This window comes from Lissotriton vulgaris, chromosome 4_1 (assembly GCF_964263255.1).
Source record: "Lissotriton vulgaris chromosome 4_1, aLisVul1.2, whole genome shotgun sequence".
NCBI classification, from domain to species: Eukaryota; Metazoa; Chordata; class Amphibia; order Caudata; family Salamandridae; genus Lissotriton; species Lissotriton vulgaris.
Window position 1 is genome coordinate 672,834,629 of NC_141691.1, and position 25,974 is coordinate 672,860,602.

At 46.5% G+C, this 25,974-nt stretch overlaps 1 protein-coding gene across 2 annotated transcripts in view; it reads left to right on the forward strand.

The window, feature by feature from the left end:
• PPP4R1 (protein phosphatase 4 regulatory subunit 1) overlaps window positions 1-25,974 on the forward strand; it is a 604,307-nt gene that overhangs the window by 240,730 nt on the left and 337,603 nt on the right. For both annotated transcript variants that reach the window (XM_086964940.1, XM_086964941.1), the window contains exon 7: window positions 14,671-14,778. In XM_086964940.1, coding sequence (XP_086821066.1) covers window positions 14,671-14,778 — 108 coding nt within the window. The remainder of the gene's footprint in view (window positions 1-14,670; window positions 14,779-25,974) is intronic.

Sequence of the window (25,974 nt, forward strand, 5' to 3'; positions counted from 1 at the left end):
TGGAGATCCCAATACAGTCCTACTCATAAGAAAGACTACTGTGCAGCCCTGGAGGAAAACAAAGCTGCCATCATATCAGCAAAGGCCGCATATTATACAAACAAAATCCAAAATGCTTCAAATTCCTCTAAGGAACTATTCCAGACAGTCAATGCCCTGATGAGATGCCCTCGAGATAGCATGTTCATACCGGAACAATCATTTGTAGACAAAATTGCCACTTTTTTTCAGAATAAGGTTCAATTAGTGTACGATAACTTAGAAAAAGCAATACACAATACAGAGGGGCAAACTGCAGTTCACTCCGAAGCCAGAGTGGAATATGAAGCTCTGTCATCCTTCACATTACTAACAGAAAAGAAGGTAGAGGAACTGATATTCAGTATAAAATCGGGCTCCCCGCTAGACCCATGCCCACCGCATATAATACATCTGACATCAGAAGTCATAAGCTCTGTGCTATCTCCTCTAATCAACAAAATTCTGTTGGATGGAGTGTTCCCTGTAACATGGAAGAAAGCATGTATACGCCCACTTCTAAAAAAGCTCAAACTGGTCCCACAGGCTGAGTCGAATTACAGACCCATCTCCTGTCTACCCTTCACAGCAAAGGTGTTGGAAAAGGCTTTAAACATTGAACTCATGTCCTTTTGTGAGAAAAACAACTTATTGGACATCACTCAACATGGATTCCGACCCAAACATTCCACAGAAACTGCCTTAGTCTTAGCAATAGACGAAATCCGTAGGGCTACAGATGAATGTGGGAGTGCTGTAATGGTCCTACTTGACTTAACAGCAGCTTTTGATACGGTAAATCATACTGTGTTGAAACAAAGGCTGCAGTAGGCAGGTGTCAAGGGGACGGCACTCTCTCTCCTGTCATCCTTTCTGGCAGACAGGAAACAACTGGTCTATTGGAATGGTCTGAGATCGGAAGAATTCATCCTGCCGGGAGGAGTTCCCCAGGGATCGGCCTTATCGCCAACGCTGTTTAATATTTATGTAGCCCCATTAGCTAGCCTGATAAAGAGCTATGGATTTAAGCTGGTATCATATGCAGATGATACACAGCTTATAGTATCGATAGACAAGGGTGAGACTCCAGAGCCTTGGACTTCTGTAGCTGCATGTCATCCGTGATGAATTGGATGAATGCTAACTTTTTAAAGTTAAACGCAATCAAGACAGAGGTCATTGAATTTGGCTCAAAAGATCAGATCTGGAATCAGTCATGGTGGCCGAGCACGGCCGGAACACCTCCGACACCAGTTGCAAAGGCAAGGAATCTGGGAGTAATTGTGGAAAAAAATCTTACCTGGGCAGCACAGATCAATCAGGTAACATCAGCCTGTTTCTTTACCCTTAAAGGGTTGAGAAAGATCCTCCTATATATACCATTTGCCTTAAGGAAAACTGTTGTCGTGTCAACCATACTCTCCAGAATTGACTACTGCAATGCTCTCTATCTTGGACTGGGTGTAGCCCAACTAAACAAACTCCAGGCCATCCAAAATGCTGCGGCCAGAGTATTGCTTGGGCTGCCAAGACATCATCCCACCTCGGCAGCTATAAAAAATCTTCACTGGCTTCCAGTGTATAGACGGATCGAATTCAAATCACTCTGTCTAGTCCATAAAGCTTTATTTGGAGAGGGCGCGGAAGAAGTGCGGAATCTCTTCACAATGTACGTTCCTGCGCGGACTCTTACATCCTCGTCCTTGGGCCTGCTACAAGTTCCAAAGATACAGAAAGCACGCTGTGGAGGAAAGCGCTTCTCATTTCTGGCGTCAAAACTCTGGAACAAACTTCCACTGCACATCAGAAGTATGCCCAGTAGACATACATTCCGCAAGGCTCTTCCCCTAAAGTCATCCGCACTTCTGCACAGTTGATGTCTCGTTCCTAACACAGCGCCAAGACGCCTCGGCAATAGCGCGCTTTACAAGTAAAATCAGTCAGTCAGTCAATAATATGTTTTTTGAGTAAATATAAATTTCTTCGAATTTCCATCTCTGTGTTCTATTGTTATCCTTCCATTGATTTATTTCGACTGTATTTTAGTATGATATCCTGTGGATTTCTTTGAGTGTGTTACACTAGTACAACTCACAACTAAGTCTAATTGTTGTTTGAATTAAACCCCTTGTAGCACATTTTGACTTAAACCACACACTGCCCAAGCCTACAAGGGTCAATTTGGTTTCCCCTGCTTACAACTTTTTCTAATAAGATAGAGCGCACAGAACGTAGGCTCTCCTTGACGCCAAGAATTCCATGCCCATCCTTGACCTTGGGAACGGAGTCTCGGACTCATCTCAGATTTGTCGGTTACTCCTGACCCAACGCCACTTTTGGAAAGGACACCTCCTGTTACTGGTCCCAAATCTGGTGTGGGGGGGGGGGGCAACTAGGAAAGGTGTCCAAAGGAAACAAAAGGCAAATAAGGGGGGGAAGCAAGGGAACCCTCCTTAAAAGTAGCACCTAAGATTTCGAGTAACACACCTGGTGGAAATAGTCACCAAGTACTAGAGCCCCCGCCATGGGCTACAAATATGCACTTGGAAAACTACATCCACAGTGAGATAGAAGCTCTTAGACAACACTTAGAGAAGCTTACACTGCTGGTCGACTCATGGGGGAGCAAAATCGATGCTCTCTAACACAGTGGGTAATCTGAAGATTTCTGAACAGGCCCCTATACAACAGAGCAACCAAGTGACCATATCCCCCTATACTGCCTACAGAGAACCTAAAACTGTAATAGAGCCCCTCTCTTTAGCTAACCACTCTACGGCCTTGAGGGGGTCTTGACCAGGGGCATCAAAGGAGAGGGTGGACGGCCAAGGCCCGATGACAATGATAACAACTACGGGCACGCCAGCGGAATCTAATTCTTCCAGTAAAAGTAGGAGTCTATGGGAATAATGATGACTCTAGTAGACCCAGACCTAAACCCAATCTCTCTCATGTATAGACCTGCCTCGTGCATCGGCTGGCATTCTATCACTGTATAGATGTTATGTATTATGAAAAGTGAGTGGTCGCTTTTTAGAAACAAAGTTTAATTGAAACCTTTCACATATTGCTTCACAAATGCTATTTCTATGTTTTTGGTTCATAATTTCACTTGGGACACATTACACAACTGTAAATATTTCATGTACAATCTCCTTCACTGTGTATTCAAATTTCAATACCTTCATTGAAAACCATAATCAGTGTTTCTGGCTTGTTTTCTATCTGACATCTCACCAAATACCTGAAAATATATATATATATATATATATATATATATATATATATATATATATATATACACAACCAAACAAGTCGCTGTAGACCCCTGCCGCTTGTCAAAGGCGGGCCTCGGATGGGATAGCGAGTCCCAATGTATCCAACCAAAACCTTCTCCAGTAAAGAAAAGAGATCCGGGCCACTTGGAAGTGCAAAGCGTGATTTTATTCAATGGCTTTCTCGACGCGTTTCGCAGTCAGTTCTGCTTTTTCACGAGACCGAAACCAAACAGGAAGTGCTGAATGTTCGAGGCATGTGGGCTGCTGAATTCATATCTGTGCATAGTCCGCCACCTAGTGTTGGGTCCGGATGATTGCACATTGTTGTCCTGGAAGAGTCTTCGAAGTATCACGAGATAGGTGGCTCCTCCCCTGGACTACAGTGCGCATGGGCATCGCCTCCATCCCCAGATTGTTTTTTTCCGCCATCGGGTTCGGATGTGTTTCGGTACCCTCTCTCGGGACCGATAGTTTGTTCTACTTTTCTCGAGACCAAAAGGTCTTTAGGCTGGGCGTCGGTATTGTTGCGTTTCGGTTTTCCTTACTGACTCTCAGCTCCGATCTCCTACTGCCCCTCCACGTGCTTCGACGCGGACGGGCCTACACTACACTCTTGCTATGGAGCGGACGCCATTCAAAAAGTGTCCGCTGTGTCACTCAAAGTATTCTCACCTTGACGTGCACCCCGTGTGCAATACATGCTTGTCACCGGATCATCGTGAGGACACTTGCATGGCGTGTTCGAAATTTAGGAGCAAGAAAACTTTGAAGATTCGCCGGGCCAATCGGCTCCAGGCTCAATTGTCGGCTTCGGCACCCCCACCTGATGATATCTTCCAGGAATCGGTTGAGGGAGAGGACGACGTACAGGAATCGGACTCCGGCCCCGCGTCCGAAGAAGAGACCGGCGACGCGGGTGATGAGGCCTATGACGAAGTCTCCGACGAGGTAGGGGACGACGACCGGGCTTGTCCCGCAATGGGTGATAGCTCGGACGAAGAGCATCCCCAACAAGACTCCGGGGTTACTCCCCGTTATACGGCCCAGGTCGAGGGATCGCCTTCGGGCCTTACCCGAGATCTAACGACCAGTCCTACGTCCCCGCCTCCGGGCCCGGTCACGGACATTTCTCACAAGAAACCGAAAGTGAAGCCAACTGGTCTCGCACCCTCGGATGCGAAAACGAAACCAAAAGTGGCGCTGGTGAAGAAGGTTCTGGAGGCGTCAACTTCCACGAAACCCAAAATGGCCGACTTGAAGAGCCACGCCAAAATGGCTGACCAGAGGAGCCGCGCAAAGGTGGCCGACCCAAAGCCATCTGGGTCGGCGCCGAAGGTGAAGGCATCCGACGCGGCTGCGTCGGCACCGAAAGGGGTCGCGGACCCGAAGACGGCTTCTAAAAAGCGTCACGCCGACAGTGCGCCAGGCCATGGGGCGTCGGCGCCGAAGAAGAGGCTTACCGTCGAACACGCTCTCGAAGACGAAGAATCGCTCGAGTCGTTTGAGCCCTCGGCGTCCCTTACCAAGAAGGTGGGAGAATCCTTACAGCGGATCCAGCAGTCTGTGGTTCCCAGCCAGGACCCTGCGGGGCCTAGGCCCTCGACGAAGCCTGCCAAGGGGCAAACGCCAATTCGTTTTACCCTTCCTCCCAAGTCGGCGCCGAAAGCCTTCGCGCCTAAGCAGAGCGGACACTCTCAGGACATCTTGTCGCCGAAGGCTGCCTTGGTGGTGTCAAAGCTTCGGCTCCAGCCGCTCGCGGCGGAAGAACGTCGTGCGGTGCACATCGACGCCAACACGGGAAAATTGTCGCTCCTCAAGAGGAAGATTACATCGGAGCCGACCTTGGAACCTTTTAAGATTCCACTCAAGAGCAAAAAGTACTCTGCGGACTCTTCGGCTCTGATGGAACCACTGTCTCCACAAGCCCTGGAACACTCGCCGGCCCATTCCCCCGTGCCTGACGTCGACGAGGAAGAGGCCGAGTACACCTATCCTGCGTACTCGGATCCGGACGAGGAGCAGGTGCCCTGGACAGCAGGCGACGACGCAAACGACCCGCAGTCGGGGCAGGACACTCAACTTTTTGCCGCAAAGACGTCCCCGACGGAGGACTCGGCGGCATTCAATGCACTGATAGAGAGAGCTGCGGCGAACCATGACGTCGAGCTCCACTCGGATCCAGTGGATGCGGACTTTTTGGTCGACACCTTCTCAGTCGCCGAGAAGCAAGTCAAGACGCTTCCAATGCTTAAAGGAGTGCTGAAGCATGCACAGGAGGTGTTCAAGGAGCCCACCCGGGCGCGGGTGGTCAATCCTCGCATCGACAGGAAGTATAAAGCGGCGCCCACGGATCCCACTTATATTAAGGGACACTTGCCATTGGACTCCCTGGTGGTTTCCAACGCTCGAAAGAGGGCAAATTCGCAAACGACTGGTGACGCTCCTCCCCCTGACAAAGAGTCCAAAATCTTTGAGGCATCAGGCAAACGCATTGCTGCACAGGCAGCAAACATCTGGAGGATCTCTAACACTCAAGCCCTGCTCGCACGTTATGATAGGGCCCATTATGACACATTAGAGGCCATCCTTCAACACTTGCCTGACCAGTATAAGGAGGCGGGGGAGATGCTCATTCAGGAGGGTAAACTCATTACAAATGCGTCCATCAAGTGTGCCCTAGATGTAGCTGACACTGCCTCAAGGGCCATCAATACAAGTGTTTTACTTAGACGTCATGCCTGGCTTCGTATTTCAGGGTTCAAACCCGACATACAGACCACAATATTGGGGCAGACAGTGAATCCTGACCATCTGTTCGGCCCAGAGGTGGATGCCTCCCTAGAAAAAATGAAAAAAGATACTGAAACTGCCAAATCTATGGGAGCTTTACAAAGCCAGCAGTTTCGGGGTGGTTCTTTTCGACGCTCCAACTCAAGAGGCACCTCAAGGGGCCAGGCATCCCAATCCTCGCAATACTATAAGGGTGGCTCCCAGTCCTCGTATAACAACAACAAGGGCAGGGGTGGCTACAGAGGCAACAATATCAAAGGCAGGGGACGTGGAAACAATGCATCCAGGTCCACCACCACCAACAAGCAGTGACGTCTTGTCACTTCCCCCCGATCACACGACACCTGTCGGGGGGAGACTCCAACAGTTCCTGCCGGCGTGGAGATCCATCACCACGGACAGGTGGGTGAGGTCTCTTATCCAGTACGGGTACTGTCTAGAACTTACATCTATTCCACCAGACATACCGCCAAGAAGCCGTGCTATGTCCGACGAGCACTTGACCTTGTTGCAGCAAGAAGTTCTGGTCATGCTGCAAAAAGGGGCTATAGAGCTCGTTCCATTGCAAGAACGGGGAACGGGGGTTTACTCCCTGTATTTCCTAATCCCCAAGAAGGACGGATCACTCAGGCCGATCCTGGACCTCAGGCCGCTGAACTGGTACATCAACTCGGAGCACTTCCATATGCTCACATTGCAGCAGGTGCTTCCCCTGCTTCAACAGGGGGACTTCCTAGCGACGCTGGATCTGAAGGATGCCTATTTTCATATTCCCCTGCATCCTTCCCACAGAAGGTTTCTCAGATTCAAGATTTTAGACCAGCACTACCAGTTCAGGGTCCTGCCGTTCGGGGTCACCACGGCACCAAGAGTTTTTACAAAATGCCTAGCGACGGTGGCGGCGCATCTCCGTCGCCAGCACGTCCATGTCTTTCCATACCTGGACGATTGGCTTATTCAGGCAAAGACGGAACAGCAGTGCGTAGACCACGTGTCACGCACCATTCACCTCCTGCACGATCTGGGATTCTCTCTGAACTACCCAAAGTCCCATCTCCAGCCCGCCCACGTGCGACAATATCTGGGCGCGACTATCGACACTCTGGCAGCCACTGCGCAGCCAATATCAGTGAGAATCGCCAGTATCCAGGCGCTGATCCAACGATTCAGACCCCAACACTCGCTTCCAGCGAGGGTGTTCATGCAGTTGATAGGCATGATGGCCTCCTGCATCTCCATTGTCCCGCACGCGAGACTACATATGCGTCCGCTTCAGGAGTGCCTTGCACGTCAGTGGACTCAGGCTCTTGGGCGACTGACAGACCTAGTGTTGGTGAGCGGTCGGGCATACAACTCTCTGCATTGGTGGAATCCACAAAACCTTTGCAAGGGCCGACCATTCCAGGAGCCTGTCCCACAGATCATCCTGACGACGGACGCCTCTCTCCAGGGATGGGGAGCGCATGTACTCCACTACACTGTGCAGGGACTGTGGACACTTCAGCAAAGGAAGATGCACATCAATGTGTTGGAACTGATGGCAATCTTCATGGCCCTAAAGGCGTTCAAAGTACATCTGTGCAACAAGGTCGTGTTGATCCGGACGGACAACATGACGGCCATGTACTACATCCAGAAGCAGGGAGGTACACACTCTCCACAGCTGTCTCACCTGGCTCAGAGCATGTGGAAGTGGGCCATTCAGAGGAACATCTTCCTCATGGCAGAGCATCTCCCGGGCAAGGACAATCAAATGGCAGATCTGCTCAGCAGGCACAGCCATCAGATGCACGAGTGGGAGATGCATCCATCAGTACTCCAACCGTACTTCCAAAGGTGGGGTCATCCAGAGATAGACCTGTTCGCCACAAAGGAGAACGCAAAATGCCAAAGCTTCGCCGCCAGGTTCCCACACCCCCAATCACAGGGCAATGCGATGTGGATGAACTGGTCAGGCAGATTTGCGTACGCTTTTCCACCAGCGCCTCTGATACCGCTGGTGGCACGCAAGCTCAGGCAACACTCGATGACGCTCATCCTGGTTGCTCCAACGTGGGCTCGCCAACCATGGTACACCACGTTTCTGGAACTCTCCGTGGTACCGCATCAGAGGCTTCATCTCACTCCCAGCCTTCTGACGCAGAGCCATGGCGACATTCAGCACCCAGATCCGCAACAGCTCAACCTGGCGATCTGGCTCCTGAAGTCCTAGAGTTTGGCTACCTCAATCTTCCCCCCGATTGTATGGACATCATTCGGGAGGCAAGGAAGCCCACTACGAGAGCTTGTTATGCGGCTAAATGGAAGAGGTTTGTCATCTACTGTGCGAACCACAGCATTGACCCGCTAGATGCTTCCATTCAGAACATCATATGTTACCTCCTTCACCTGTATCGATGTAATCTAGCGTACTCTTCCATCCGCATTCACCTGTCTGCCATGGCAGCATACCTCCAAAATAGGCAGCACCTGTCACTCTTTAAGGTCCCTGCTATCAAGGCCTTTCTGGAAGGACTCAAAAGGGTCATTCCACCAAGGACCCCACCAGCTCCAGAATGGAACCTCAATGTGGTTCTTACAAGGCTGATGGGTCCTCCCTTTGAGCCACTGCACTCTTGTGAGCTCCAGTTCTTGACTTGGAAGGTTGCGTTCCTAGTAGCAATTACATCGCTGCGGAGGGTGAGCGAGCTGCAGGCGCTCACTATCCAAGAACCTTTCTTCCAAATACATGCTAACAGGGTGGTGCTCCGCACTAACCCTAAATTCTTACCCAAAGTAGTCTCACAGTTCCACATGAACCAGACAATTGAATTGCCAGTGTTTTTCCAAAACCCAGAGACGCTGGCGGAGCGCATGCTCCACACTCTTGATGTGAAAAGGGCCTTGATGTATTATGTGGACAGGACAAAAGATTTCCGCAAAACCAAACAACTCTTTGTTGCTTTTGCCACACAACACAAGGGAAATGCAATATCCAAAGCGGGGATTGCTAGATGGATAGTCAAGTGCATTCAGATCTGTTATGCTAAAGCTAAGCGCACTCTTACTATCCCACCAAGGGCCCACTCCACTAGGAAGTTGGGGGCCTCTATGGCCTTCCTAGGTAACATTCCCTTGGAAGACATCTGTAGAGCAGCCACATGGTCTACCACACATACCTTCACTAAGCACTACTGTGTAGACGTGCATTCCAGACAGCAGGCAGCTGTTGGTCAGGCTGTTCTAAAAACGCTTTTTCAAACTGCTGCACCTGGCACGGGCGGCCGCCGTTAATGGAGGGACTGCTATGTATTCTATGCACAGATATGAATTCAGCAGCCCACATGCCTCGAACTGCAAATGCTACTTACCAGTATGCATCTGTTCTTGGCATGTAGGGCTGCTGATATTCATATCGCCCACCCTCCTCCCCGGCGCCTGTAGCAGCTGCAGTATTCATTCATATACACATATGCTCATAGCATGGTCATCACTCACTTTCTTCACTCCATCTCTGCCAATGGCTAAAAACAATCTGGGGATGGAGGCGATGCCCATGCGCACTGTAGTCCAGGGGAGGAGCCACCTATCTCGTGATACTTCGAAGACTCTTCCAGGACAACAATGTGCAATCATCCGGACCCAACACTAGGTGGCGGACTATGCACAGATATGAATATCAGCAGCCCTACATGCCAAGAACAGATGCATACTGGTAAGTAGCATTTGCAATATACAGTCACATGGTATTGAAATCATACTCATGGAAAACAGACTACAGGTAAATTTACGGGCTGAGACCGGTGTAGATAAAGGCTCATTGTGCAAACAGAATGGACACATTGAAGCTATAGTGCATACGAAACAAAGCAAAGGTAGCAGATTTGCAATCATACGAGATAATACATTGTATTTAGCTTGCATTGAGAACTGCTCATAAAGCCCCAGAAGGCACCACATTTGCACATATTAACGTGAATGGGTTCCAGTTTAACTAAGGGCTAAAGGCGGTGTGATCATCATTGAGTTGATGAGTAATTGTGCCCCAGTGGGCACCAGGACATCCATGAATTAGGTCATTCATACTGTCGGACTTCTTCAAGCATGCAAAGCCAGTTATAAATACTGTGATTACGCCCAAGTGGGCAAAAGCAAATTGTTCCAAAATTTCACTGATTCAGCGAGGTCCATTCATACATTTCATGCTCCTCAGAGGCTCTTAATAATCGGACAGATTCCCAAAATTCGTTCATCAGGTAACTCTGTAAACCAAAAGTGAGAAATATGCAATCAGTGACTGTGATAAGTGATAAAGAAAACAGTATTGGTTAAAAAACGGCAGAATTATACACAGACAAACCGACCAGTTAACCTAAATGCACACTCAGTTCCTCATGCAAATTGTGGCCGTTAGGTTGGGTCGTCCTATATCTGATAAGTCTAGATTCTAGTCTCCTCATCTCCTTGATACGGTCTCCTCCTCTTTCCCTTAAAGGGACTGTCTCCAGTACACAGAATGATAGCAAGTTCGCATTGCTCTTATGGTGCGTATCGAAATGCCTGGCAATGGGGTATTGCTTATCTCCGTTGGTTATGGCTCGCATATTCAGCACTTCCTGTTTGGTTTCGGTCTCGTGAAAAAGCAGAACTGACTGCGAAACGCGTCGAGAAAGCCATTGAATAAAATCACGCTTTGCACTTCCAAGTGGCCCGGATCTCTTTTCTTTACTGGAGAAGGTTTTGGTTGGATATATATATATATATATATATATATATATATATATATATATATATATATATATATATATATATATATATATATATATATATATATATATATATATATATTAGTGTTTTATTTCAAGCCTACAACCAGATTTCTCTACTTTGTGAACCCTGTAGTAATGGGTTACAACTTGAAGCTTTATCATGATGACAGGAAATTTGTCAGTAGGCTGTTGGTCGGAAGGATCTCCGGTAATAATCTGCCTAGTGGTAGCATTTGCTGTGGCACTCGGCAGGGACGAAGACTCCCCAGACTGCTATTTGCAAGAATGGTTGAACCCTTAGCCATGATGCTATGTGAAAGATTGGGTATGCATCACATGGTACATGTATTTTTGAACATAGACAATATTGCTAAACATATGAACAGACCAATGGATTATATAGCCTATAAGCTGGAAACTGCTGAAGGTTTTGGTATCCTTGTGGACTACAGCAAAATATTATATCCAGTTTGTTTGCTACCATTATATGATAAAGGTAAGTATAAGTGTACTTTTACATTTTACATAGAGCCTACCGTACCCCAATGAAACTTAAGAAATACTTTGATAAAGGCTCAGATACTTGCCTGTGCTGCCGTAGGAAGCACGGCGCTGACTTTTGCAACATGGTCTGGGGATGCCCACAATTGGACGTATATTGGCCTGAAGTGGTGGCATTCCTTAACACAATCACTGACCAGGAATTTGAATCAGCCATAGGACCGTGTATGTTGCATTGGTTTCCTCAAGCGGCCAAAAATAAAATCACTAGCAAGTTCATAGAGCTGGGTCTCCTGCAAGCTAAACGGGACATCTCTATGCATTGGAAAGCGGAGAAGGGCCTCAACATAGATCATTGGAAGAAAGAATTCATTAAATGGGCAGAATGTGAGGAAATAGTTCGGATGCAGTTGGCCAGGAGGGCAGGGTCCAAGGGAAACATTGGTAGTGCTCCTCAAGATCCCTGACGGCGACTGATGAAGAACCTGGTGCATCGGCCCCTGAATTGGAAGGCTAGACAGATTGTGCCAGAGTCTGACCGATTATGGGAATTCCAATATTGTTAGGCACCATGGATCTGCAACTGCTGTGCATTACTCTTTGCTCTGCTAATGTTGGCATATTAAAGTACAACGTAACATCAACACACTGCAATTTGTACGAGAACTAGAAGTGACATGCCTAGGAGGGGAGGGGGTAGTTCTGGGAAGTTAGAATAGAGTAACATTTTGACAATGACCACAGCGAATGTTGTGAGAATGACATACAATGTGGAATTAATTTCTATAGTCTCCGTTTATTCTTTGACCTAGAGGGTGGGAGGGAGAGACGCTACCATGCATAGAACGCTTCAAATGATTACATGTTGGTTCCATTACTCTCTCTGTTTTTTTGCATCTTACTATGGAAATTGACGTGTGTTTGAACAGACTTGTAAACTTCAATAAACTTTGTTTAAAAAAAGAAATGATAACTAAGTATAAGTGAGTTTAATATTTTGTTTTTACATTTTTAACTCATCTGTTCATTTTGACGGTAAATGCAACTTCAAGGTACATAGATGGGGAGTTAAGGGTAGTTAGTCTGTACTTGCCTATAATTCTGTGCTCTCTTAATCTTTTATTACTAGACGCCTATATATAGATATATTTTGGCATACCGACATATTGTCAGTGGGCCGGGGCTGAAGAGGCTAAAAACACTCAGATGAGAAAGCTGCAGACGCCTTGCTGGCCTAGATCCCTATTACTGGAACCTCCAGAGGAGGATAACGTACTGGAGAATGTTGAGATGGTGGATGAGGGCGAGAGATTCACGAAACCTAGAGCTATATTTCTAGTCTAGATGTAGTTCATGGCGTTTTGTTTGACTTTGTGGAATGGCACGGTGATCTCATTGAGCACATATCCTAGTACTATATTTCTGTATTTGATTGGAAGCCGGGTGGGATCAGTGTTTCTCTATAAAAAAAAACTTGGTGAATGTAGGAAATGAAAGTAATGTAGAATCTCATCCACAAGCTGTTGCAGCTGGGGGAAATTGGTGCATCATTGGGGTATGATGTGATATGTGAATTCAGCGAAGTGGTCCTTTGGAGTAACCAGAAGCATGTCATTGTAATAGGTAGCAGCTGGAAACTCTTGTTTGGGAACTTCTAGGTAAAAGAAGCAACCTATGTTGAGAATCGAGCTAGATAATAGAAGTAGCAAGTTCTGAATGGAATGGCTCTGTTGGTTTTGGAAGCTTGAGAAGTTATTGAGCGTGAACTCCTAGTTTGGGTTGCAGTATTAACACTGGGATACCTTGCACTCTGGTGCCTAGTTGAGAGCTGTACGGTGGGTTATTGGTTATCTTGTGTTAAGGAATCCCAGAGTAGTTGTCGAACATTTTGACACTTGTTTCAAATTTAGGTTACACTTGGTGATTTGCAAATGTCACATTAGTTGTTGTGTCCTGGCATTTCTCTGTTTTCTGAGGAGTGAACTTCGTATCAAAATTATGGAGCCAATGGAACCTGCTCTGTATTGTAGCCACCAATGCATATGTTTGTGGTAGGATCAGAAGCAAAATGGTGCCAGCTTGTAGAAACATGTCAGAAACATTAAGCCGCCTTGGAGTTGGATACCTTCTAAGATGACATTCAAATGTCTTTGAAAAGTTGCACCCCTATTTACCAACGTGTGCTGCACCACACTAACAACAACTTGCTCTGGGATTGTCAGAATACTTTGCAAGTAATTTGTTTGCCCTGCGTGTGACCAGGGATACTAATAGTTGCCTGAGGCAGTATCAGGGCTCGAAAGACTAGCAAGTTTGGCAGGCCGGGCAGCCTAAGAAGTTTCTTTGACACAACCCTTCCCCGTCTCTTGCGGTATATATGTATTTCTTTAGTGCCTTACAACATCCATTAACAACATGCTTGTCCAGCCCGTGGCTGTCTGGGCTTGTTAAGACCCCAACTAGTGGTTGGTAGTTGATGAATGGAGATGTGAAATGTGTAGTATTTTGACAGAACTCATGGGAGGGGTTGCACTCCAGGTTTAGGCACTGCATTTAGAATGTTGGCACTTATTCTTATTTTCACTACTGCCTCAGATGCAACACTATGTTTCTGAATAGAAAAAGCGTAGTCTTAACGATATTGAAGTCACAACAGTAGACAATCACTTTGACGTCTGGCTGCCTATTGCTTTAGCGGTGTATCGCAAATGAGATCAATGCAGACAACTTAATGTGGATGATTACATTGTACCATTGATTTTATATTATGTTAGCGGTGATGTGGTGCTAATTAGTTCCTGTAGTCCTTTGCTACTTCACTATTTCACACGCCTATGAATAATAGTGCCACCCTGTGACTGCTGTGTTTTATTGGAGGCATACATTCCTTTTGAGCTCATGTGAAATGCATACAATGCAAGTGAGCATTGTTGGCACTGCCAGTGCTTTTTGGGTGGTGGTGTTGAAGCAAAATTTGCTAGTTTTAAATTAATGAAACATTTCCTTCTCTTGATAGCCAGCATGATGGCTGAGTGAGTTAATGTTCACTACCAACATCTGTTGTGAGTAGCAGGTTACCCCCATTAATTCGGCATTGCCATCGTCCCAAGATGAAGAAACTGAATACCATTGCAACTGGAAAATAGCAGTACTTTCTATAGCACTTCGGAACATTAGCAAGGCAGTATGAAGCATCCTTAAAGTGTGCATTTGTAACAGATGCATTTTATGTTGCCATGATAATGCTTAATGTTTCTAAATTAATGTTCTTAAAGATAGAGTAATTCATTTTTACACTGTATAGATAAAATATATATATATATTTTTGTTGCTAGATAATGTGTAAGATGGCTCCCACAGTCGGTAAAGACATAACCGAAAGGCTTTTCCTTCCACGTTTTTGCGAAATGTGCTGCGACTGTAGAATGTTCCATGTTCGAAAGGTGAGTTTCTATTTTTTGTTGTTTCTGTAAACCATATATGTGCATGTGTAATATTAACAAATAGCCTGACCTTGCTTTGTTTAAAAAATACATTCTTAGAAATGAGTGAGTAGCGGAAAATGACATCAACCTTGAGAAGTAAATGCATGGGGAGATAGGTACCTAGGAGTGCAAATAGTGAAAGTTATTTAACACTTTGTTACTAACATCTTGAAATGTATCTTTTGATTTTTCCGGGTTTCTTAGATAAATTATTAAAAACAAAAAAGTTTTAAGGGTAGTGTGGTGAGTGTGCAATGCTTTTATTTTGTGGCACACCGGAGCTACAGCATGTTCCTTGGAGTTGTTTACCCCTACCAACCATTTCTGCATTATTGCATGAGTTTAAGGGCTATTCAAGAGGAATGGCATATAAGCAAACCAAGATTTCCCAGCCAGTGATGCTCCAGAGACCCTAGTACTCTTGAGATCATGGACAAGGGTCGTGCAGGCATTGTGCGGGTTAGCCGGGGTATTAGTCTTTTATTCTCCCATGCTACAGCCCCCATCACATTGGTTTAGTCTGCCCTTAGCGGCTCATGTCCAACTAGTGGTAGGAAGAGGGAGGGATAAGTTGGAGGGTTGGGGGGCAGGGCAGGATTCCTTCTAGGTTGGTGATTCATCACGTCCAACCAATGTGGTTTGCAGATTGTCCAAAATGTCTGCCCACCTTTTCTCTCCTCTTCGCCCACTAGTCCTTCCACCGCATAACGAATTTCGGAGAAGCGCATGGCCACCCTGTTATAGGAAGTACTCGTGTAGCGCTCTCCAAGGTTGCAATCAAGGAAGAACTGGGCTCAGAAAGGAGGCGGGGGGATTTACTCTCGCTACTTCCTCATCCTGAAAAAGGTTGTTAACCTAACGCCTATCCTTGACCGATGACCACAAATTCAAAATGCTCTGGCTGGCCCTGGTACTCTCTGCTCTAGACCGGATACTCTCTGCTCTGGACCTGAGTGACTAGATGGTTCATTGGACTTGCAAGACACATATTTTGATATTCCAGTCTTCTATCCCCACAGTTGGGAGAGGGACATTTTCAATTTACCGTGCTCCTCTTCGGGTTCATCAGCGCCCCCTTGGTGTGTGGACAAAAGTGGTGGTGGTGGTCACTAACCCATCTTTGGAGGTTGGGTATACATATATTCCTGTACCTTGACAACTGGCTGCTGAAGGTGGGCTTGCCAAAGTCAATTAAGATCACCTCTGGACAACGGCAGACGTTGTAACCTCGCTGGGGTTGACTATATATGACCCAGAGTCAGACCTGATTTTTTCTTAGTGTTCCATTCATTGGGGTGCTTCTGGGCACACCAGAGTTCAGGGCTTTTCCTCTGCCACTGCGAGTTAAGGACATTTGGGCAACAATCTTGCATTGAATCATGGTGCGATGCATTGGATTATGGTGAGAGTGTCTCTGGGGCTTCTTGTCCTTGTGTACCCTCCAAGTGAACTATGTTGGGTGTCACATGAATGCTCTACTTTGGAGTGTGAAGTTCTAGTGGGCCCAGCCTTAGGGAAATCTTGTCTTTAGCATCCATGTCTCAGAAGAGATGGATTGAGGCTTTCAGTGGTGTCTGCTCAAACAGAGTTGGTGCTGGGGCAGGCCACTCTCCCTTTCACACCCAGAGCTGATGGTGATGACAGATTCATAACTGATGGGTCGGGAAGGTCATATGGGTCAGGTGGAGATGGGATGAGTGGTCTCCAGCTGAGGGCTAGCTCCACATCAGACCATTAGTATGGCTCTAAAGGCCTTCATGTCTTCATTCAAGAGGTGGCTGGTGTAGTTTCTCATTGACAAGACCACTGTGATGTGGTACTCCAACAAGCTGGGTAGAGTAGGGTCCCGAGCAAGGAGGCTTCACATTTCTGGAAGGGATTGGTGCGCCAGGGCATCTTCCTGATCGCAAATCACCTAGTTGAATCTTTGAATGCCAGAGCGGATGAACTGAGCAGGGGCCACCTGGCAGATCATCAGTGGTGTATACATCTGGGGTTGTCCAGTGTGTAAACTAACAGTAGTAAGAACCTGGTGAGATCTTTTAGCCACTATCAAGAATGCTTAATGTCAAAACGTTTTATGTTGGAGTTTCCACAAGAAAGTTTGTTTGAGACTTTTCCTTCTTGAATGGAACACGGGACTCATGTATGCCTTCGTCCCTTTACCTCAAGTTCTTAAGATCTAGAACAATCAGGCCCAAGCCATCATAGTTGCTCCAGATTGGGCTACGAGAGGGAGGTATCTGGAACTACTGAGCTTGAGCATCTGTCCTCCGATCAGACTTCCACTTCACGAGGATCTTTTGTCTCCGCCACTGGGCGGAGTCCCTCACATGAATCTGCACTGCACAAAATACATCTACATGTGTGGTGAGTGAGCAACACCAATAACTGGGTTTGATTTGCCGTCTTCAGTAATAAATGTCATCTTTGCCACCAAACGCCCTTCCATAAAATCCTTGCATGTCGTGCACTGGGATAAGTTTGTAACCTAGTGCAGTGTTCTCAACACTGTTCCTTTACAGGCGAAGTTGCAGAGCGTCTTTTTTTTGTCTTTGGAAAAAAATAATCTTGCAATGGCCATTACAAAAGGTTATTTGTATGCCTTGTCACACTTTCTACACTCTTCACACCAACCATCCTTGTTCAGATCACATACTGTGTGTGATGACACTTATCAAAGGTTTGACCCTTGTTCGCTCCAAAACCATTTGTGGCGCTGCGTCTGGAACTTAAATTGATCTAGACATAATTCACGTGTATGCCCTCTGAGCCGATTCATAGCATTGCGCTATCTCTCCTGATCTTAAAGACTGTATGCCTCATTGAGATTACATCAGTTAATTATGTAAATTAAGTTTTGGTGCTTTCACTGCAATCACCCTACACTCTTTCCAGGACCAGTTGGTGCTGCAAACTTTGGTTGCCTTCCATCTAACTGTCTTGAATCCTTCACACTTTGCTCAGCCACCTCCCTGAAAAGAGAGGAATAGCCTGTGTTGGTTGGGCCCCAAAAGTGTTTTAATCTTAATATTAACTGTACCAAGTACCATCGAGTGGCTCAGCTTGTTGTGGAATTCACTGAAACGAAGGTAAGGTGGTGCAGAGAAGGACCTTGTTGGGGTGGATACATCTTTCATTATGGCTTTGCATGTGGAGTGCCTGTCCTTCACACCTGCCAGGGTGTGACATGGGCATCTGCATATCCAATCACTGGTACCTTGACTGTCAGGCCCAGCCAGAAGGATATTTCACCCTCTCAGTCCTGCAAGTCATTTTAATCGGAGCCCACTAGACAGACCCTCCACCTGAAGAGATACTGCTTTGGTATCTATTTGAAGGTCCAGTCTACGTTTAGAATGTAGCAATTAGAAGACTAAGTAACTTACCTTCGGTAACACTCCTTCTGGTTAGTACTCTTTCTAAACGTTGATTTGTATCTGCCCTCACGCCTCCCAGTTCTATGGATTGGTCACTTTTTAACATCTAAATAAGCCCCAAGTTAATATCCAGCACACTTAAAGAACAATTGTTTGCCCTCCATGCGCTGGGCACGGAAAGGGTGAATATTAAAGTAATCTGAGCGTTCAGTGGTAATGCTTCTCTACGGCTCTGCTCCGTCACTTCCATGCGGTATGGAGCCAACACGAGGGTGCAAAATGCGGCACCCGGGAGCACTCCTATGAAACAATCTTCGGTTTCAGTCTGGCACCTGGAGAATATTCTAAGGTGAGGAATCTGCCTTTAGAGTATCCACCAATAAGCACATTAATGAAGGTAAGTAAGATGCTCTTCTAATCTAGGCCAATATATGCAGACAAATGTGGGGGGCACTAAGGCAGGATCAGTTTATTTCCGGATACTAGTAAATAACATAAATGGCTGTATTTAGGAGCGTCATTTTGTTCTCACTCTTTGTGTAAATTTGCTTCTCCAACAACCTTTAAAAGGTTTTGAAGCTTTTGAAAGTGGAAGAATATGTGGTCCTTAACGCTTGTGGTCCTTGAGGTAGCTCGGGCCTTGGTCGTGTAGGGCTTTGTGTGCGTGGGTGAGGAGACGGAAGGTGATTCTTTTGTTGACGGGGAGCCAATGCAGGTCTCTCAGATGTCCGGAGATGTGGCTGTGTCGTGGGACGTCGAGGATGAGTCTGGCTGAGGCGTTCTGGATCCGCTGGAGTCATTTCTGGAGCTTGGCGGTGGTTCCGGCGTAGAGGGCGTTGCCGTAGTCCAGTCGGCTGGTGACGAGGGCCTGGGTGACCGTCTTCCTGGTCTCGGTGGGGATCCACCGGAAGATCTTCCGTAGCATGCGCAGGATGTTGAAGCATGACGAGGATACGGCGTTGACTTGTCTGGTCATGGTGAGGGAGGAGTCCAGGATGAAGCCCAGGTTGCGTGCGTGGTCTGTCGGTTTGGGTGCGGTGCCCAGGGCGGGGGGCCACCAGGAGTCGTCCCAGGCGGAGGGCGAGGAGCCCAGGATGAGGACTTCCGTCTTGTCTGAGTTCAGTTTCAGGCGGCTGGTCGTCATCCAGTCGGCTACGTCTTTCATCCCTTCGTGAAGGTTGGCTCTGGCGGCGGCGGGGTCGTTGGTCAGGGAGAGGATCAGCTGGGTGTCGTCGGCGTAGGAGATGATGTTGAGGTTGTGTTGGCGTGCGATGGCCGCGAGGGGGCTCATGTAGACGTTGAAGAGGGTGGGGCTCAGCGAGGATCCTTGAGGGACGCCGCAGATGACTTCGGTGGCCTCAGACTTGTACGGTGGTAGACGGACTCTCTGTGTTCTTCCGTCGAGGAAGGAGATGATCCATTCCAGTGCCTTCTCCTGGATTCCGACGTTGCTGAGGCGCTGCACTAGGGTGCGGTGGCAGACAGTGTCGAATGCCGCGGAGAGGTCTAGGAGGATGAGGGCCGCTGTTTCTCCGTTGTCCATCAGGGCTCGGATGTCGTCGGTGGCAGCGATGAGGGCGGTCTCGGTGCTGTGGTTGGCTTGGAAGCCAGACTGTGAGGGGTCGAGGGATCCATTCGTCTCGAGGAAGGCGGCCAGCTGTTTGTTGACGGTCTTCTCGATGACTTTGGCTGGGAACGGGAGGAGCGAGATGGGGCGGTAATTCTTGAGTTCGGTGGGGTCCACTGTGGGTTTCTTTAGTAGGGCGCTGAGTTCGGCGTGCTTCCAGCTCTCGGGGAAGGTGGCGGTGTCGAAGGAGGTGTTGATGATGTCCCGCAGGTGGGGTGCGATGACAGCGTCGGCCTTGTTGAAGACGTGGTGAGGGCAGGGGTCGGTTGGAGATCCGGAGTGGATGGAGTTCATCATGTGGACGGTGTCTTCGGTGCTGCTCCGAGTCCAGGCGCGGATGGTGGTGGTGGGCGGTGGTTCGGTCTTGGCGTGCGTCGGTTGAGTGCTGAAGCTGTTGTGTATGTCCTTATAGTCAAGCTCTATATGACATTTTGTTGGGTGGATCAGTCTATTTTGCATAGACACCATCCTGCTACAGAGGATCTGGCCTGTCTCCTCCTGAACCCTTCTCATCACAGTTGTGTGCCACAGGCTGCTTCTACCTCCCATGATTCTAACTCTTGCAAATGTTCCTCATGACACAGATTCCAGGGGACTAGACACTAGAGGCAGACATATTTTCTTCACCAGCTCTGCACTACGATCCATCAAAACGTCCTGCGTTCTGACGCTTTTCCCATGCATTGTAGTTGTCATTGTCACGCCTGCTGCCTGCGTTTCTGGGGGAAAACCTCCTTTACGACGCAACTTTTACCATGCAGTACCTTTACAACGCAGGTTTTGCAATGCAAGTCATTACAACGAATTGCGCTGGGGGGCGCTCTAGGATAGGTAATAGTTTAATTTACTATCCAACACCTTCCCTACTATCCACGGGGACTGGAGTTGGAATAGTAAATTAAACTATTCACTATCCAGCACCCCCCAACGCAAGTCGTTGTAACGACTTGCATTGAAAAACCTGCGTTGTAAAGGCATGCGTGGTAAAAGCATGCGTTGTAACAATGTACCTCCGTTTCTGGATGTTACATGGGACGAACTTGCCCAATTAATGAGCAAAATGTATAATTCGGTGTGGATATCACTGATACAGTGGGCCTGGTCTCTTCTGTTGCGTTAACATCGTCACGCCTCTGGTTTTTCGGTGGCTGTTCAAGCTACTTTGATTGATATGCCTTTTGATGGCGCCCGTCTTTTCAGTGCTCATCCCATCTCTGCTTTTTTGGGCAATTTCTAGATAGTCGGGATGGAGCAGCCTCCTAACTCTGTCTGAATCCCTAGTTCTCCTGTCTTAGGTTTGTATGGGGGAGAAGTGTCTTTTTGATTCACATGTGTGCCATTCCGGGGCTGATCCCATTGGCTTTTCTTTTCAAACTCTCTATTACCGGTGACATCCGGTGAGGTGTTGTTGCCTTCTGCAGGTACTTTAGTCTTCTTATACTGTCAATGACCGGTTATTGTTCCCGTTATCAGGGAGGTATATTATTTTGTGGCCCAATGTGCTGCTGTTACTACAAGCTTCTTTCTGAAGCTAGTTTTCTACCCCAGTTCTACAGAGGGTATTTTGCTTGCATTGTGTGGATACACTGTTGCCTTGTTCCGTCTTCTACTGGGACCATCTACTGTATGCCTTATAGGCATTTTGAGATCTGTTTCTCGCATTTAGTACCACTTGTAGAGTCTTTCGTTTTACTGCATCTGAAATCCTAGTGCTTGAGCCTTTTGCCTTGCACCAAAACAGCCCCCCAACCCTTGATGGTAACTTTGTTTGTCAGTAGCGTTGTTTCAAGGGCTGAGCCATTATTTTCAGGAGTATGTGGTGCACTCCACTCCCTCTCTCATCTTATTTGATATCCTGTTGTTGATTCTCCAGCTTGATACTAATATCTTTTTATCTATAATTTTCACTCATTGGTTGTCTCAACTTTGGTCTATTGACAATGTGTGTGTGTGTGTGTGACTATATGCATCTTTCGATAGATGCCTCTATTCTCTAGGTGTTCCTCATTCCCCCACTTGTTTTTATCCTAGCTTGTCACAGGAGACGGCAGGTTATCCTTTTAGTGTATTTATGATATACTTGGGTGTATATGTATCTATATATATATATATATATATATATATATATATATATATATATATATATATATATATATATATATATATATATATATATATTGTGTGTATCTATGTGTATATATGTGTTCACACATATACGGGTATATATTGCAAATATGGTTCTGCCGGACTTCTTCCACAGGGCGTATGGATCTGCTTTTGTAACTATACCTTTCTCAGTGCTCTAGAATGACCTTAACTTGGTTGTTAAATATGCATTTCTTTTTCCTTACTTCTCTGGGTCTCTGTTACATATTCCTGGAGGGTTGCCTTCTCTCTTGGAGGGTTTACTCGATTGAGAGTGGTCTCTGCCGAAATTTTGTTGTTGCTCTTCTCTTGATGCTTTTGTTGCAGCATTGATTGGTTTTCTCTGTTTCTCCATCGTGGATTGCTCTAAGATTCCCTTTTTCTCTCTGTTTCTGCGGGAAAAATTAGCTCACATACTAGTTTCCCCGGCACAGAGCTAGAGCTCTAACTCAAAGGAATGGATTGTTGTCCTTGACCAATCCTGGTTGGAATTCCTTCGGCAGGGCTTCATAGTATAATTTTTTTCTGGAAAGTGTTCCCTCCAAAACACTTTCTTAACCCTCCTTTTCCACATGCTTTTCACAGTCTCTCAGATTTTAGCTCCCTACGGGATTCCCTCAGTCATTCTGGTGGAGCTTCTCCATTTCCATTTCTATTATCTTAAAACAGCCTGGCCACTCTATCCCATTTCAGACCGACTAGTCCTGTTCAGGGGTCTTTCTTGGGATCCGTTCGCAGACCCTGCTCTTTTGTGATGGTATTGCTAAGGAATCTGATGCTAGATGTCTCTATTAGATGAATAAGTTACTTAACTTCAGTTACGCCTTAACTGGCAGAGACAGAATCTAGCCGCAGATTTTTTAACCAACCCCCAAGATTCCTGCTTTGTGAACTTCTTGCCTTGTTTCCTCCAAGATCCCGTTCTTGGCATTCTGATGCCTTTCTTTAGTACTTCGTAATTGTTTGACACAAAGATGTTTCTTTTTTTGGCACACTATCTACATAGCAGTTTCTAGAAGTAGCTCCTCAATTAATGGCGTGAAAAATAGTCACAGAAGAAACTGGTGTCAGGGGAGCGCGTATTTGGATTCAGTTGACGTCCCATCTGGCGGATGATGTCTCTACGGAGTCTCCAACGCCCTCTACTGACGCACAGAGGTACTGCTGTGTATTTCCTCATCCAGTATGGTGCCTCTGTAGAATTCTTTTGTAAGGAATCTGCTGCTAGAACCTGTCCTTACCAGATAAGGCGTTACCGAAGGTAAGTAACTTAATCGTCAGTGAGCACTGATACCAGCCCACGAGAGGGTATGTAGGTGGTCTCATGGACACTTCACCCCACCTCCCCTAGACATCCCCTTGCAGGTGGGTGCAATCACTCACTGCACCTGCCTGCAAAGGATCTCTAATTCTCCCTCAATGTGCAGGACTTGCATAGTGAAACACTGGGTGGGTTTAAAGAAGCCTCCAGGGTAGCACGAGTTTGCAGCTGCCTTGGGGGGCTGCACATACTCTGTAGAAGGGCCCATTTACACGGTTTGCGTACGGTGCACCTATTTAAAGATGCGCAATGGTGCAAACTGGTAAAATGCACCTTATGTGTATTAAGGGCCCAGGAGAGGTCACTAGATAGGTAAGCAATGAACGCTAGTGGATTGTGCACACAGCCCACCACCATGGTAGGGACACAAATCTGCGTCACAAATGGCAGTTATACAATATATGGGTAAACTCAAGCAGTCACTGGGACCTTGGTGAAATGCGGTACAATAAAGGGTGTGGGCCCAGTGGAAACACAACAATTGTATCAATATCAACATCACCGTATAAATTAATTACAGACAATATTTATGCATATTCAGAATATTTAATAATACTGAACATATAATGCATCTTGTTCTAAGCATAGTAAATTAGTCAAAACAATTTAGTGTGTAGGTGCCCCCTGGGAATTGGGGGAAGGGGCCGGAAAGGGTTTGGTGCATCAAGGTGCAGAAATGATAGTGAGTGATGGGAGGGCAGTGGAAAGTGCATGCATCCAACAACATAAAAAGGCCTATCCAGCCTTAACCAAGGCTTAATTATTTACAAAGACCGAATGTCAAACGAGGGGAACACCGTGAAACCATCAATGTTGTCCACATTCAGTAAAAAACATAAAAGATTGCTGGTGTTTCGACCCAAGATTGGTGTAGGAAAATTCTGCTCCTTACAGGCGGGTCTTCATCAGGACCAGGGGGGTCACCTACAAATGAATTAGGAACAGTCTTTAGTACATTGGGTGATGAATAAGGACATGATTGAGACCATAAGACAAATGGGCATAATAATTACCCTAAATGCACCTAGAACTGTGGTGGCAAGGACGGGCCCGGAGGCTCCAGTCTCAAGAGAGGGAGAAAAAACAATTCTGCATCTCTTCCAGAGTAAAAGGGTAGAGAATCCTAGTGTCCCCTATTCTTGAAAGATTGAAAGAAAAAGACCATAAAATGGCAAAATAACATTCAAAAGTAATAAACAAAGGTCATGTATATAACAATATGACTCGAGTAACTGGAGGAGAATGTGGGAAAGGGGCACATTGGAATGCATGTATAAGTTAACCTTAGTCATGACATCACATTTCATGTTGTATTAGGCTTATTTTTTCCTATTTTTAAGTTTTACTTTTTGTGATAAATAAGCTCTTTATTTCCTTAACCAGACCCAGCAGGACTGGCTTGCAGCTGCATGATTTTGAATAGAGCTTTATTCAGGCTTGTGTGACGATATGGAACTGTTCAACTTGCAATGAGAGGGGTACAGTGCAGACCAAAGCGACATAAAAGATCCTTGTTAATGAACAAATCGGTTACTCCCACACCATGTTCATTTCTGTGATTATTAGCATGAAGAAGGCATGACTTATTGGATGGCATTGTGTTTGACAAATGTTTTTTTTACATTATATAAGTATTCATTTGTATTAATTTCATAGAAACTCCAGTTTTAATCATATGAGCACTCAAACACAATACCAAAGCATGAATACAAATCAAAGTATAAAACTCTGCGAGAAAGTCAGTTATCTAAACAAGACAAATATGAGATGCCACATTGTTTGACTTTGTTAAAAACAGGTCATAAACTTTTTTAAGCTTGACTATACAGAGTGAAGTTTTTTGTTAACCCTCTTCACCGTACAAGGTACTTTGGGTATTGTGTTGCAAATGTATTTTTTTTTTGTAGCTGGACAAATTTCAATATTATTGCTTTTTTTTTTTATAATCAACTTTATTGCTTTAATAAGAACAGAAAAATTCATTGGTTGCAGTTCAATACACAATAAAGGGAAGATGACCGGGATGATTGATGACAAAAATAAGGTTGGTCCATCAGAGTATATATAACACAGCAGTCTGTACAATGGTTACAGTGTAACATAGATTAAAAGGAAGACAGATCGTCATGGTGATCGCATATTAAACCATTTACCCCACACCTTGTTGAATAAATCAGGACATCACCGAGCCTCAAATATGGCCTCCTCCTGGATCCCGCACCAGTCCACTCCCCTCCTCCATCTCTGCACCTTAGGTGCCTTAGCCTGTGATCAGTGCACTGCTATGTCACTTTTGGCCACCGCCACTGCTGTCCCCAAGAGACGTTTGTCCATCCTAGAGCCATCCAGGCCATCAAAGACCCCCAGCAGCATATGCATTGGATCCTGGGGCACCTCCCATCCCAAGGCCTGCGTAAGCTGAAGCTCCACCCCACTCCAAAACGGTGCCAGCACCGGACAACACCACACCATGTGATAGAAATCGGCAGGGTCTGAGGCACATTGCGGGCATGCTGAAGAGGGCCTTAGCCGGGCCTGGAATAAACGTGCCGGGTGAGGTATGCCGCATGGAGGTAGTATAATTGGATCAGGCGCAGCTTGAAGGATGTGGTAAAGGTTTTGGGTGCCATGAGGGCATCCCTCCAGTCTGCCTCCTCTAGGGGGCCAAACCAACCCTCCCA